This window comes from Streptopelia decaocto (assembly GCF_964273445.1).
Source record: "Streptopelia decaocto genome assembly, chromosome: 5".
Lineage (NCBI taxonomy): Eukaryota > Metazoa > Chordata > Aves > Columbiformes > Columbidae > Streptopelia > Streptopelia decaocto.
Genome location: NC_138659.1, coordinates 54,525,726 through 54,541,722, shown reverse-complemented (window position 1 = coordinate 54,541,722; position 15,997 = coordinate 54,525,726). Strand labels below are relative to the sequence as shown.

General features: G+C 42.2%; 1 protein-coding gene across 1 annotated transcript; it reads right to left on the bottom strand.

Moving 5' to 3' along the window:
• Positions 1-635: 635 nt before the first annotated feature.
• RBP3 (retinol binding protein 3) lies at positions 636-15,525 on the bottom strand (the record flags this gene model as incomplete). Its single annotated transcript, XM_082053845.1, has 4 exons — positions 636-964; positions 2,796-2,938; positions 5,674-5,864; positions 12,478-15,525. 4 exons carry the CDS (start codon positions 15,523-15,525, stop codon positions 636-638), a joined length of 3,711 nt encoding a protein of 1,236 aa, XP_081909971.1.
• Positions 15,526-15,997: the final 472 nt, after the last annotated feature.

Here is a 15,997-nt window from a genome sequence, read left to right as displayed (position 1 = left end):
AAACATGCTGAGAAAGAGTTGGGTTCCACAAAACAGGATAGAAAAGTCAGCACATTGAAATATGGGTAACTTTGAGCTATATATAGGGAACCAATCACTGACCACAGAGATTGAAATGAAGTGCCCACTCCTTTCCAGGGTTTACATTTGGGGAGGTAGCTTTTTTTCCCTGAGAACCTGGTTACTAGAAAACTCACACAAAAAAATGAGAATCCATTGTGAAGCCTCTCCCAGCTGATAGGAACTCAAATCCACTTTTGCTACCCACAACAGCACCATTGCCAATGCTTGTGAATTATTCAGAGTAGGAGAAGGACCTTGCAAGTTCTCCTGCTGGAACTGGGCTCTTGTGCAGTTAACAACCCATGGTTCGTTGGGTCAGACAGATAACACAAGGAGGAGCATCTGTGGCCTACTCATCCCCTCACATGTACATATGCACTCATGTACATATGCACATACACACACTGAGATTTTTGGGCTCTCAATTTTGCATTAGCTACATAAATTATAGCTAAATCCTGCTATGGGTTCCTAAACCCATTATTGGTTCAGCTCCCAAGAGTGTAGGTCCCTTGGGCTTTTTAGAAAATTACAGTCTACCTTTTTTTCTGGGGGCATGTTCCCCCACTGGGCTATCTAGAGCTGTGCAGGTGAGCGCTGAGCATCTCCTTTGCTTTGATGAGTGCTGCTTCAGCTGGTGTTTCCATGTGAGGAGGCACCCCTTTCCCTTCCCAAGAAGTGCCCTCTGTAGAGGTGACTGATCTGGAGGTGGGGATGATGATGTAGAAGTTGGTATCATTTACTTGATATGTCTGTGGGGAATGGCAGCCACCACTGGTCTGTTCCCCAATGATGAGAGCTCTGCCCAGCCTCTTCATTATGTATACAAACTCTTCAGCAGCCCCAGTTGTCACAGCACTGGTGAGGATTATTAGCCCTTTCTGAGAGCCATATCTCTCCCCTGCCAGGAAGGACAAAAAGCATCAGAAAATGCATCAGTTTTCAGAGATTTCCTTGCATAATGGAGTAAGAAAAGCCAAGATACAACATATGTCATTCCCTACGTGCTCTTAACAACCAAAGAAGTTTGGAAATTTACTTTGTACCCATGATGGTATTACAAGACTTTTTACACTAGTCCAGCCTCTATACTGTAGAAAAGATTGTCAGCCTATGTGGTGCTCTTGTGCTGTCAGTTTCTGGTTATGAGCTCCAGCAGCTGGGAAGCCCACTCAGGCTCATTGCAGCTGGCTCTTCTGTGGCTTTGACTTTTACAGATCCCATCAGAGGAGTGGGATAGGCAGGTGAGGAAAGCAACATTTTCCACTGCTGCAGCAGGAATACTCCAAGCTCACCCAGCAGCATCTTCAGTTTCACTCTCACCCCTGCTCTAGGAACATGGCTGTCATGGAGGTTGGCCTGCAAACTACGGAGGCAACATTTGGTGAAATTTTAATTATAGTGGTTTCCCAGAGGCTTTTTATAGTCTATAAACAGAAGCTGTTGCATGGCCTTTGTCCCAAGCCTGTTAACACATACCCCTTTATTATTAGAATCTGAGGCAAATTATCTCATTTTTTTACATAAACCAGCTGACAGGAGTAGGAGGTTTTTTGCACCTTATTTTAAATATATCTGAACACGCTAGATATTTTTGAGAGCTTAGTTCCTTTGAAAAAGTAGCCAGTGGATCTTAACTGGGACCTGATAACTTCAAAATTACTCTGAACTGTTCTAAAAATGTCATTCTTCAAGTAAGTTACAGCTTGATGTATAATTCTTGTACTAAACTGTAAGAGAGGGGCGAACAGCATGATAATTTTCACACCATTTTTGCTCTTCTCAATTCACTATCCATTGGAAGACCCTTTTCACAGTAGATGTATATAATACAGGGCCAGATTCAGCTCCTTTGAACTGGATATGGGTCTATCTGTTCTCTTTGATGTGAACTGGAATGTGTCTGTAGTAATCATATCCCTTAGCACAGCCCACCTCTGACTGCCTGGGAAAATGGACCTTGCAGTTTGTGACAAAGTTTAACCTTTTCAAGCATGCTCCAAGCCAATAATTGCAGGCATCATTTTGACAGTTTTTTGTTACTGTCTTAGCTTTAGAGGGGAAAAGAAATAAAACCAATGTTTAGGGCTTCTTAGCGCTCTAACTTTATGAGCACTGAAGAGTTCTGCTTCTGCATGTTGCAGCATCCTTTCAACTTCAACAAAGAGTGGGGCAAGGTGTGTGTGTGGGTGTATATGCAACACATTGCCAAATGCTCTAAACTCACTCAGATATGAAAAATTTAGTGCTTTTCACTCTCTCTTGCATTCTCTGGGCAAACTGGGCTATTGTGGGTGTTTTCATCTACTGAAATAGCAGATTATGCAGGTAGGAAGTGAGCAGCGAGCTACAAGTAACACTATGTATGAGCATTGGAAGAGATATTACTAGATGTCTAGACAGCACAGGATTTATTTTTAATTTTCACAGCTTTTAAAAGCAACAGGTCACAATTGCTGTACACAATATTCAGCTAAACTTCTGGGAACCTGTTTACAAACTTCTGTGGCTAACATACCACATTCCTAGAAGCAACAAACTGTTATTTATAGATGGCATTGAGAGACATGGCTGAAATGCACATTTTTGTTTTTATGTTCTCTGCACATCTTGAGCTAATCATGGCAGGTGCTTTCATCAACTGAGTTATGTTGTCTAATGGCTCACCTTAAAATACATAAAGAGAGACATCTGAAATGAAAAGCTACTCTAAAAAGAAATAATCATTTTACCTCTGAGCTCTGGCTGGGTCCATATTTCCTTTACTGAGTCACTGGGTCTGTCGTAAACTTTATCCAAGAGAATTTGGTGTCCTTCATCAAAGAAGTATGAGCATAGGATTGCTATAGAAGTTGTGGAGCCTCCAAGATTGTACCTTTTCAAAAATTAAAAATACGAAGGAAACAGTTAAAAATTTGCGACAGACAGTAAATCTCCCTTCCAAATGTTGTTCCTTAACATCAGCACTGAAAGAGCTTATGGCTATATTTTGATACTTTTACATTTATTCTCCTCTATCAGCACTTGCACATTTATCAGAGAAACAAAATCCTGTCTAAGAGTCTTGGACTGTTGTTGCCCACAACTGACTTCAAAAGCAAACATAAAATTGAATGGTCTATTTTTTCTTGATTGAACCTGGAAAAAATTCAGAAAGTGAACAAAGAAAAAAAATCTGCAGAGGAACATCAGATTCTTTTTATTCTTCTGCTCTGAATAACCCATGCTGTTACTGACACAGGCAGCATGAGTAAATACCTAAACCCTAATATATAAAAGTAGATCCCAGTTGAAGCAACATATGTTTGTAGAACTGTCATGTTCTTATTTCCTGCTGCACTCAATGAGAATACTTGGTGTTTTACACCTTATAAAATCAGACCTTTTATTTTTGTGCCTAAAGATTGTGTTAGCTGCTTCATTGGTGACAGTCATGTTTGAAAACTTTGGTTGTAGTTTAATTTTACCAGTCTTTGAAGATGAAATTCAATGAAAAGCCTAAGTGTTATTGAAGAATCCCTGCTATGGATACACAAGGTGGAGTATCATATTATTTTTTGTCTGTCACTTTTCACTAATACTAGAGCACATAGATAGAGCACTGGAAATGTTTGTACTTTGCTCACTAGTAGGAGATCGATACAATGCTTTCCTGATATTGATGTTAGGAGTGCCTGGCAACAGACAATACAGCAAAAATCTGCTAGAAAGTGAGTTTTGTTCAGTCCAGTCCAGCTTTTTTCACCTCCAGAAAAAGGATTAGACAATCCAAGAAGCCTCTGTCCCAAAGAGTGAAGCTACTTCTTCATTCTGCAACACTTTGGAGCTGTATGCTGGATTCACATTGTGACTGGCTAGAAATGAAATAAGCCTCTTTAGCATGTCCTGGACAGTCCTGTGCTGCCAGGAGGTCCTACTGCTGCTGCACAGCCCAGGAGGCAGCTGGACCCCGCAGAGGCCGGCTTCCCGCAGCTGCCATTGCGGCTGAGGTGAGTGGCCAGCAGGTCACTGAGGTGAGGTGGGACAATGCTGGAGAGCTCTTCCTGGCACTATTGCAGACAGTGAAACTAAAGAAATTTTAGTAAGTAATAATGACTGAGCATTTGCTAGAGTTTAGCTTAACTCTTGGAAGCAAGTACTTCCTTCCTTACAGACTTTCTTGTGTGACATTAGGGAAACTCTTTAGTTTATCAGTGTATCTTCTCAGTTCTGTGAAGGTTAAAAATATGAAGTTCAGGAGTGGCACAGCTGTTCCACAAAGGGTGAAAGACATTATGCATTATGGTTAAACCCATGCAAAATTGAAATTATCGGCCTGGCCTTAAAATCATAAGATTGGTTTAGGGAGAATTTCAGAAGGTAAAATGTTTGATGTTGTCTTTTATATGCCTTCAGAGACTGGGTGTCCACTCAGGGGGCTGGAAATACATTAAATATAAAAAAATCCCAAAGCAATCCAAGAAAATAACTATAATGACACTATTTAGTGCCTGGGACATAATTTCACCTTTGCTGTTTTTTTTTTTTTTTTTGCTCCTGGTCTTGATGTGAGCTTTAGCTTTGGAGAAAACCAGGGCAAGAAATAGGAATGTTCCACTCCTGCCTCAAATCTACTGGAAGATGGAGGTGTCTTTGCCGAATTTGAACTCAGTCGTGTGTTTTGTTGGTTGCTGCCCTGCGTCCTCTGTGCTCAGAGTGAGATCTCTCTGCTCTCATCATTGTGCCCACATTTTCCTGTGCATGCCATGCCACAAGAATATTAAGATTACCAAATATCGAGAGCCCCATGATGGCAATGGATGTAAGTGGTTCTAGCATTAAAAATTATTTCTTACAAAGGCCTTTTTTCCTTTAGTTGATATTTGTAAGGTTCTGGGCTCACAAAAATTAGGTCTGTACCAAAACAAAAAATGACTTACCAAAATATTTTATGGGAAATGTATATTTGTGATATTCATCTGCGTTGATAGCTGACAACAAATGGATGCCGTCTTCTGGCTCATAGGATATGGAGCATTGTTGACACACGGGACTGTCCAACAGAATACTAAGTTGAGAGCAGGCATGTGACGCTGCAGCTTGCTGCAGCAGGGTCTGGGAGTGCTACAGCACCTTTAAGCCACTTTTGTGGTCTGCGCACAAGGGTCATAGGGCTGATTGCCCAGGATAGTTTAGCACTGCAGATATGTCAAACTAGATGTTGTAACACAGCCTTATGCATGGTCTGTTTTTTTGACTGTTCAATCACTTGACCACTGCCTGCAGTAAAAGATTTAATTAAGCCAGATATACTCAGTCAATACAAGGCATATGGAGAGTTAGATTAGAAAGAAATCAGAGAAAGAAAACAGAGAAAGAATCCAAGCCTGCATTCTGCAGCATGTTCCCTAAATCTGCCTGTTTAGTTCTAAACATCTCAAGTGATGGTACAACTTATCTTGAGAGATACTTCCAGACTGTTATTGTTTTCCTTGACTGTTTTCCTTTTCTCATTTAATCCCAGCAATGTTAGCCTGTAAACAGGACAGTAAGCCATGTAAAGCTAATTCACTATTACAAATAAAATGCTATTTTGAAAGAGCTTTGGTTATTTGCCATTCAAAGGTTTACCTCATGTCTATGATTAATGCATCTGTGTGAACGATTTTCTTCCAAACATGCTCTAGCAGTAAGTTGGACACCTGGTTTAGAAGTTCACAGTCTCCAAACATATCAAATCTCAGATAGCCGATGTTGTTTTCAAATACATTTGTGTGGAATGAAAATTTAATCAGATCTTCAAATACTTCTGGGGACGGGATCTGAAAGAGTTTAGAAAAACAAAACAAATAATTTGCTGGCACTGATATCTTGGCACAAGAATTAAAAAGAATTATGTAGGTCAAGTTTACTCCAGGTGGGACATGTGAGGGATGTGACCAAGTCTGAAGAACATAATGAATGATATCAAGATTTTTACATATTAAATATAGGTTAGCATTGACTGCTGTACTGTTTGCCTAGCATAGGGTGTATCAATTGCATGCTCAGAATCTGGATCATGCACCTATTCGTCAGGTGGTCAGTTTATTTTTCAAAAATACAGAAATTTCCTTGGACCAAAGAAGCTGAGCAGGCTACAAGAACTATACCCCAGCCTGCAGCATAGACCACTATCCTGGTCCTGACACCCGAGCCCCCTTGTTTCCTTTAGCAGTTCTTTCTAAACAAGGCACTTGGGACTTTCGTAATTTCTTGATTGGCCTCAGGTGACAAACAGCTGCTGACTACAGGTGATGTTGTCCCCAGCCCGTCTTAATGAACCAGTCCCTGTGACAGTGAGGAACCTGATGTGTTGGACATGTGGTAGGATACTCATGAGGCAGACGTGTTAAATCTCTTACATGGTGGCCATGTGCATGGATCCTCACGTGTTAGGTTCTAACTAATTTCATTTTGTTTAGCTTATGTTATTAAACAGCAGATTTTTTTTTTTAATAGCAAAGTGTAGCCAACTAATAAAGTTATCATCCTTGTAACTCCTATATGAATTGGAGATATAACTGGCTAGCTAGCCTGCTCCTGTTGCCAAACTTATACTTCACATGCATGTGTTTGAATACAGAAGACTCTCCTTCATCTTAAGGAGATTAAGCTTTGGGATATAGATGACTTACGTGACCTTTTCTCCTCATGGTTACTGTCAAAATAATATTATACTTGCTTTTTCATCACTTGCTGTCTGTTATAGCCCAATCTCAGATAATCCATACTTTTATGACCAAAAGAACAAGGAGTCAGCAGTGAGTTGTGTGCTAAAAGGTGCTCTCCCAAACTGCAACATGCCACAGAACCTGGGAGGCATTCAAGCTTTCTGCAGCTGCAGAGGAGTCAGGCAGTCTCCTGCCTTACATGTAGAACCCTTGCCTGGGGTTGCACTCCTGTCAAAAGCAGGTCTGACACAACAGAAAGAGGGTTTCCAAGGTGTTTGACACAGGAGGAAAATCACCCATCATATCACACTTCTGGCTGGCAAAATTTTTAAGTAAAGAAGGGAGGAGGCTGAGACTGATAGGAGAGAGTCACTGTCCTGAAAAACTGCAGGGTCATGACACTGGCACATGGGCCATGTGCTGCTGGTACTAAGGGGGTAAGTCTAGCTGCAAAGAGCAACAGCACGCTCTCCTTTGGAAGGCAGAGCTCTGTTTGCAGGGTGAGGACAAGCTGGGACAGGATGCAGCTGAAAGTAAAATCCTGCTGCTCAGTCAGGCAATGTTTACATACAAATTACTTGATGTCAAATATAAACCCTCAGGTGCCTTAGTACGAACATTATAAGCAATGTGGCTAGACCAATGTGGACCTCCAAGCTAACACCGCTCAAGCCAAGGAAGAATGTTTTTTCCTTAGCTATATAGGGTGTCCTGCCCTATTCTGCAGTCTCCTTCCACAATTGAGTGGCCTAACTGGAACAAGTGATGTAACACAAAATAGGACCTAGAATTCTGCCTGGGGACTCATGCATGGAGTTTCATTCCTGATTCTGCCAGTGACACATACCCAAACCATGGGCAAACTACTTTTTCAGCTGTGCCTTTCTTGCTTCTTTTGTCCCCTTTCACCTCTCCCCCTAAGTCGTTGTGTCTATTTAGATGGAAACTGCATCTTCATAGCTAGTTCTGTGCTGACCATTGTAATGTAACTCTGATTTCCATTAAGGTTGCTAGTGCTGTCAATCGCCAGCTGTTAAAATATCATCAACCAACACTCTTGTGCCATTGCAAATCCTAAAATGGGTTTAAGAACCATGAGATCTTGAGGGCTGGGTAGCGGGGTTGTGCTTTTCTTTCTTAGAATAACATTTGGGTTTCTTGTGTACCTTCACAGACTGGAATAGAACTACCCATGCTAGTACGTCCCCCAGCTGAAGGACTGAGCAGCTATATCCCTGACAGCTGATTCTCCCTTGCTCTTAAAATCACCCATATCACTGAGTGATTTCCAGGCAATTCAGTCTACTACGTCACCAGCCTTATTATTACAAAGATGTTTTTAACATCTAGTGTAAACAATCTAAGTTCACTACTTTCTACAGTTCAAGTGCATTACTTCTTGGCCTTTTTACCATGAACAAGAGAACAGATTATTCTCTTCATGTTTGAAATAGACTCTAACATATCTGGAGACTGTTTTCATGTCTTCTCTCAGTTTTCTTCTCTCTGGAATAAACAACTCAAATCTTTTAAACTTTTTCAAGTTGACTCTTATTCAGTCTTCTCTTTACTCCTGTTCCTCTTTCCTACTATTTTCCCACTTGAGCCACATCTTTCCAGAAAAGCATTGCCCAACATTGTGAATAGTATAATCTAGCTGAATTTTCTTTAGAGCTGAATGTAGCAGAAGACTTCACATGTTTTACTGATTATATTCCTCCTTATCCATTCCAGTTTGATGATTATTATTTTTCACTGCAACAACTTAACTCTATTGACTTGTATTCAGCATATGAACTCTGAAGAACCCATGTACTTTTTTACAGGACTCCTCCTAAACAAGCTGTTTTCCTCCAGGAGTTGTGCACTATGTAAGAACCCTGCATGTGTTCTTATTTAACACCATCCTGCTTTTCACATATAATTTCTCCACTTTTTACAGAACTGTACTTTGAATCCTAATCCTGTCCTCCATTGTACCAAGACAGCCAGGATGGGGGCGTTACCACAAGAAAAAGCTGAAACCATCTGGAACAGTGCTCTGGAAAGGATTAAAAGAGGTTATTTAAGGCGCTCAGTCCCCATTGAGGGTGTGCAGGGCAGAGTGAGAAGCTGTATTTTCACCCTGCAAGGGGCAGCACTGCACAGCAGTGTGTAAGCCTGCTCTGGTGATACACAGCTTGAAATAGACTCATTGCAAGCTAGTGAGTCAATGCCCTGGAAGATTACATTGGAAAGGAAAATTTGAAAATATGATTCATGGCTAAATTTTAATTTGCATCCAAAACCCATTTAAAATCCTTAAAACTCATGGTCAAATCTACTGTAACATTAAAGAAAATGGAAAAAAAATGAGCACAAATGGACCTCTTTAATGGTATTGTAACTGCAAGCTGCATTGAGCTTGAGTACTAGTATCAGAAGATGAAAAGTACTAGAAAAAGAACAAAAGTGATTAACACAGTGTCGTATTCTTTTCTGCACTAAATACAAGAAGCAAGCATTAATTGCAAAAGGTAGAGTCAAAGGAAGTTAAACACAAGACTTCTTTTTGGCTTGCATACACTTGTAGAGTTCCACTGATTTTATTGTGGTTATGTTGATATAAATTAGCATCATATGAGCCCACTTTTTCCACCTGTTAGCAGTAGTTGTAGCAATTGGTCATCCATCTTGACACTTTGGGGCTGAGCATTTTGATTTCACTCATTAATGAAGGGACATCTGCAAACTTTACTCCTTTCTGGTGAAACATCTGTAATTATTGTCTACTTCAGAATGGACAATGCTCTGCTATAGATACATATTATTTATTTGGGAAAAGGAGGATTTCAAACACAGGAACTATTTTTTTCATAAATGATTTTTTTTTACTATGATCATAATTTTCAGCTGCTTATCTAAAACATTAATGCAAAAATTCTCTTAAGTGTGAAGACTGCATTAAAAGTATTTTGGCATTATCAAGGGGCCGAACGAGTCACTTAGGGAGACTCTTGTCACTTAAAACTGATGTAACACATTTGCCAAATCAGGCAGCATTACTTCCACAGGTAGTCTACAAAACTCAGGTATTCATAAACACAAATATTTCAGTATGAAACAGAAGGTATAACTGGAGGGAGAGAGCAGCAAACAGAAGAATAAGGAGTAGGGATTATTAAACTGCCCATCAGCAAGTTTACAGACCTCTGCTTTACAAGCAAAATGTTATTTTCTGAATCACAAACAATATATACAGCATTTTCTGCTGGGAAGTCTGGCTTTGGAAAGTGGCATTCCGGCTAACACTGACCTTGCTGCTGTCATAAAGGAGACATATTAACTACCCTGTACTATGCTTCAGCAGCTATTCTAGTGTAGCAGATGCGAAGTTCTACATGCATTTCACTCATCTGTCTCCTATGTCCCATCCCATCCTTTCTGCAGTTATTCATCATCACTTTCACTTAATTGTGTTGGATCTGTTTCACTGTCAAGGTCATAATCAAGAAAATCCCACTGTCAAGGGAAAAGGTGGCCTGGAAGGTAGGTAGCACAAAAGAAAAACTAGATCCTAGGTTTTTGAGGAATAAATGTGACACAGATTAAAAGAGCTACTATGTCCATGTATAAGACTGTCAAAAAAATTACAAATGCAATTAGTACCATCATGTAAGCTTCACTGTCATTTTAAGGCATTTTCTCTCTGGAGTGTTGGTATGGGGTATTCCTGAAATGTTCCACAGAAAGCATCCCTCTTGGGCCTGCAAAAGCAAGGCAACAAATGAAGGTACTCTTGCTGCCCAATGTTCTGTGGAATACATGACTTTTCTTTTACCTCTGTCACAAGGAAAAGTCTTTATTTCAATGACTTCAGTGTCTTTGTTCAGTCACCTTCTTTTGCCTTAAGATGTCTTAACTGCACTCTCCTGTCTCTCTGCCTCCCAATTTCCTCAAGCACTATGAGGGAATGCATAGACCTTTGCAAATTATTTTAGCCTCATATTTTAGCCTGTGCATTTCCTCTGCTATTTATACATCATTTCCCCTTGAAGAAATCTCGCATTTGTCCTGATGTGATTTCCATCTTATGGATGTATCCCTGACCTTTTCCAATAATTTTGCTTGACAAAGAACCAAGGTAAACAGAGGCATTCATTAGTATAATGGCATTTCCTCACTGGTTCTATTAGGATCAGAATTTCACATCATATGACAAATAAGATGTTTATCTTGTACATCTTGTTCTCAGCATTCAAGGTCTGAATAAAGTAAGTAAGGTTTTAATACGCACAAATAGCCCACAATATCTGTTAACAGCCTTCTAGTGAAAATAGCAACTAATTTGTAAGATGGGCACACTTTGTAGAATGGGGGAAAATTATGATAAATCAGTACTGATATGTTGCTAATAATTTAGTAAGGAGCTCTGTCAGAAACATCTTTAGGGTGAATTTTTTTACACCCAACAAATGCAGGAGGGAAAGAGAGTGATGGAATAGAAAAATCCCTTAGTTATTATTTCCTTTTAAACTTAGAGCCAAGAATGGGCCAAGCACCTCTTGGTTAACAAGCTTGAAAAAAAATGTCCTCCCCTGGCAATGCTTAGACTTCGACCTTGGTGTTGCAGATAATACCACGAAGATCACGCCCATTTTAAGTCATGCATGCCAAAAACTTCAGAGGGTAGAATCCCACAAACTTCCTCCCCCAGGAAGCATTTAATAGTTACCTGACACTTGGCATAATCTGGTTCATTGCAAAGGCAAATGTATTCTCTTCAAAAAGTAATTTTATGAGTCCCTGGAGAAAAGATGTCTCTGATAGCCATGCTAGAGCAGTAGCCATAAAGGAGCTAACTCCATCCAAGAAAGGGATCAGGTTATCCTAACCATCCCTTTAATATGAAGATGGAATTTTAACAAGTGCTCCTGGGAGCTCCCTCCAGCACAACAATGAACAAGAAAGATTGCCAAGACAGACCAGTGTATAAATACCCGAGCTCAGAACAAAGCACAGACTGTTACGCAAACCACACAGCAAAAGCAAAAGTAGATTATTAAAAATCAATATCTCCCTGGGGTCACCTAACTTCTATCCAGATACTTCTTCCAAAGCATTTCTAGGTCACTAGGTAACTTTCTTATGCTGAGCATAAGATACTATCAGAACAACTTTCCACTGCCACTACCAAAGGAGTTGCTTATTATTCTGGTGTGACAGAAGTCAGGTATAGCAATTTTATACAGAAATGTGCATTAAAAACTATCTGGCTACATGTTTTGTGAGTGTATGCATTTACTGTGGTCCAAGCAAACTTTTCTTAAATTGCAAGCACAGTTTGTAACCAGTGGGTTTCTGCATTAATTTATTACAGCTTGAAAAGCTGTAGCCACTGAAAGGGAGGGGATCACAGAGACAATGAGATATTTTCCCTCTAACTGTGAAGCCCTGCATATTTGCTTGTGGCAGATGGCAACTGAAAGAGATTCACAGCCTGAAGGTTGCTCCCAAAATGCATGCATCCAGAATTACCATCTACTACTACAAGCTGCTATCCTGCTTTGACTTAGCATGAGAGAGAGCTCGGCCTCCAAAACCTACTCAGACACTGGTTTCTCTTCTGGATGCAGGTAAATTCTGGTGGCTTTATGATATGTACTAGAAACAAGATAGGATATTTGACTCAGTTTTCCCATTCTATCTGGCATCAGTATAGCTGGGTACAAGAGAATGGTACCTGTTTTGGCATGATCCCTGGGATGCTGTCCTTGGCATGTTCAGGGATGTAGAGTAATTTCAGGTGCTCATCATCAGAAAGACCCTGCAAGGTGGCAGTCACCTTCCTGGCCAGCTCCTCTTCTGTATTAATCCTTTTATAACTGTCTTTGCTGATGTTCTTGGTGAGGTTGGATGCTATAACGGTCCCAGTGTCCACAAAGGCATAATTATCTGCCACAAGCTTGCCTACAGTTTGCAGTGTCTGTGGTACCTGGGCACGCAGGTTGGCAATGTGCTGAGCTACAGCCATGGCTTCACTGGCCTGGATGGTGATGTGTGGCTCCACCCCAGACACACTCCATACTTTGCCAGTGACTGGGCTGAGCACTACTTGGCTGGGGATGGAGGCGTATAGGGAACTGTTACCAACACGATAAATGCCCACTGAGAGGGAACCACCTACTGTGGGCTCACCAATAACTGTGGCTCGGTGTAGATCCTTCATTGAGCGAGTGAAAGCTTCAGCTGCTGAGCCACTCATATGACTTGTTAGGATGTAGATGTCCTTGAGGGAGCCGTATCTCTTGCCAGTGACTTGTGGGAGAGTCCACACCTCTGTGCTGTGGGAGGTACTACGATCGAAGACAGTGTAGAGGTGTTGCCGAGGCTCAGGTTCAAAGAAGTAGGAACAAAGTATTGGGATGGCAGTGGAGTAGCCACCTGTGTTGTACCTCATGTCAATAATCATGGCATCCGTGTCGACCAGCTTGTTCCATACCATCTGTACCAACTGGGGTCCAATGGCCTTCACTGTTTCTGCCTCAGCCACCATATCAAAGCGAAGGTAGCCCAGGTTGCCTGGCAATACCTCAATTTTGAAGAGTGCCTCAATGATGTAGCTCAGCTCCTCCGGGCTGGGAATCATGTTGGGAAGCTGTTCTTCTGATGTTGGTTCCACATGGCTGTGGAAGACATGAAGCCGATGGTCCCCAGATGCCTCCTGCAAGTCACTGGTAAGCTGGGAAGCCAATGTCTCAAAATCTACAGCTGATCGATAACCTCCTTGGGCCCGTTTGGTGCTGAGCATAGCACTGGCCTTAGCAGCCACTTCTGGGATGGCATAGTGAGCCTCCAGTAGTTGCCCAGTACCCTCCAAAAGTAATCCCATATTCTTGTGGAAAGCCAGCACTTCTTCAGCCTTCTCCAGTGCATCCTCGGCTAACACTATGGCATCAGGCACAACTCCTCCACCCATCCAGCTTTCCCCATGGTTGTCAATGAAGGTGATAACAGGAATTGTGATAGTTAGGCCATGGGTTATTCCCTGTTCAGGCTGCAGCAGGGGGAAGGTACGTGTGTGTGAGAGGCTTCCTGCTGTGATCTCACCAATCAGTGTGGCACGGCCCAGGGACTGCATGAGGTAAGCAAACTCCTCAGCTGCTGTAGCAGTGTGGTGGCTGGTGAGCAGGTAGATGCCACGCTGAGCCCCATAGGGCTGGCCCAGCAGTTCTGCTTGGCTGTTATGCTCCTGTGTATGGTTGGTGCGCCTGTCATAGGTTGTGAAGAAATGGACAGGGCCAGCAGCAGGATCTTGGAAATAGGAGAGTAGCACAGGCACACCAGAGGAGGAAGGGCCTCCAGGGTTGTAACGCAAGTCCATGATCAAGTTCTCTGTATTTTGAAGGGGTTCCCACACTTTGTGGACAATGTAAGGTCCAAGCTTAGCAAGCACAGAGGCATCAGCAAACTCGTCAAAGCGCATGTAGCCAACATTGCCCGGCAACACTGACACCTTGAAGACAGTATCCACCAAGGCATGCAGCAGTTGCTCATTGTCAGGTAAGTTGGCTGCCACTGCAATCGGCTTCTCAGCAGGGGGGGCAGCAGCTTCACCTGCCATCATGACTCGGACCAACAGACGGGGGTCTTCAGATGACATCTGCATCTCAGTGTTGAGCTTGGCGGCCAGGTCCTCTGCTGACTGCACAGAAGAGAAGTCAGAGGTGACGAGGTGCCGCAGCAATGCTGGCACCCGCTCCACTAAGCTGTAGTAGTCCTTTAATAAGCTGGTGAGGTGGCTCATGGTGTCAGGTACTGCTCTGCGCACTGCCAAGATGTCCAGTGATTTCTGCAAGGCTTGCTCTGCCTCAATAGCCACACATGGCGTCACTCCACTCACCTCCCAGCTCTGTCCACCCCCACTCAAGGGGCTCACAGATCGTGATACAGGAACCCTCATGTAGAAGTTGGAGGGGCCAATACGTAGCTTCTGGATGTCCAGTGAGCCCCCTGCTGTCTTCTCACCAACAGTGATAGCCCTGTTCATGTGTTTGAGGATGTAAGCCACATCTTCAGCCACTCCTGTGGTGTGGCGGCTGATCAAAACAATGACATTCTTGTCTTTGCTATATCTCTCTCCCAATACCTTTGGCAGTGTCCATATCTCTGTGGTGGTGTTGGAGGGCCGATTGTATACAGTCTCAACATGCAGCATCTTGTCTGCTTCATGTAAATATGAAATTATGAAAGGAAGGCCAGAAATCTGTCCCCCAGTGCTGTGACGAAGATCTATCACCAGGGCAGATGTCTCTATCAGTGTCTTCCACACCTTGTCGACCAGAAAAGCTCCAACTTTCTCCACAGCTTCCTGTCCTATGATATAATCAATCCTCAGGTAGCCAACATTACCCTCCAGCTTGTCATACATAACCACATGTTCAATAAGACTCAGGAGTTGTTCACGAGTGGGCGAAGTCTCAGCTTCTTGTTTGGGAGCTGCATGCGGTGATGGCTCATAGGAAATCACCAGTCTTGGGTCATTCAGAGCACCCTGCACTCCAGCTGTCAAGACACTGGCCAGCATTTTTGGATCTGAGATGTCCAGGATCTCCCCGCTCTTTATTGCTTGTTCAATGGCTTCTTGCATTCCCACTAGGTTTTCAGGATAGCAGTAGTTATCCAGAAGGACTTTAGCCATGTCCAGCACTAGAGTTGGCTGAAAGATTTCCTCAGAAGCTGTGCTGCACATGATCAGTGCTGAAAACAGGAAAGAATATGTCCTGATCATTTTGTCTTTGTATGGAATAGAAAATAAATTGTACTTAGGAGAGAAGTCAGAAGCTCTTATCGATCAAGATGAACATAGCTCTCCGCTGACTCTCTGTTTGTGAATCACACTGAAATCCCTGTGTTGAGTCCAGGTGCACTGAACAGACAAAAATCTTTTAACAGCATTAAACCTTTAATCTCATTAAAATGGAGTGCATCATCTGAAGTGCACCAATAGATGAAGTTCAGCTCCTTACTATTTCACAGACCCCTTATGAAAAAGCAATAAACTTCAATTGTCCAGGAAGATCTTTCTGGCAGTTAATTGTTTCCAAAAGGTAATGCATTGCCTGTTATAAACTGGTCCTGGCTTATCCTGACAGTGGATTGCCTAAATGCAAAACTTCAATTTTAACCACAATTAGAACAGTAGTCATCAGTCTTCTACCATTATTTATGAACAGATTATACCAGGAGATTCTTCAGTGACT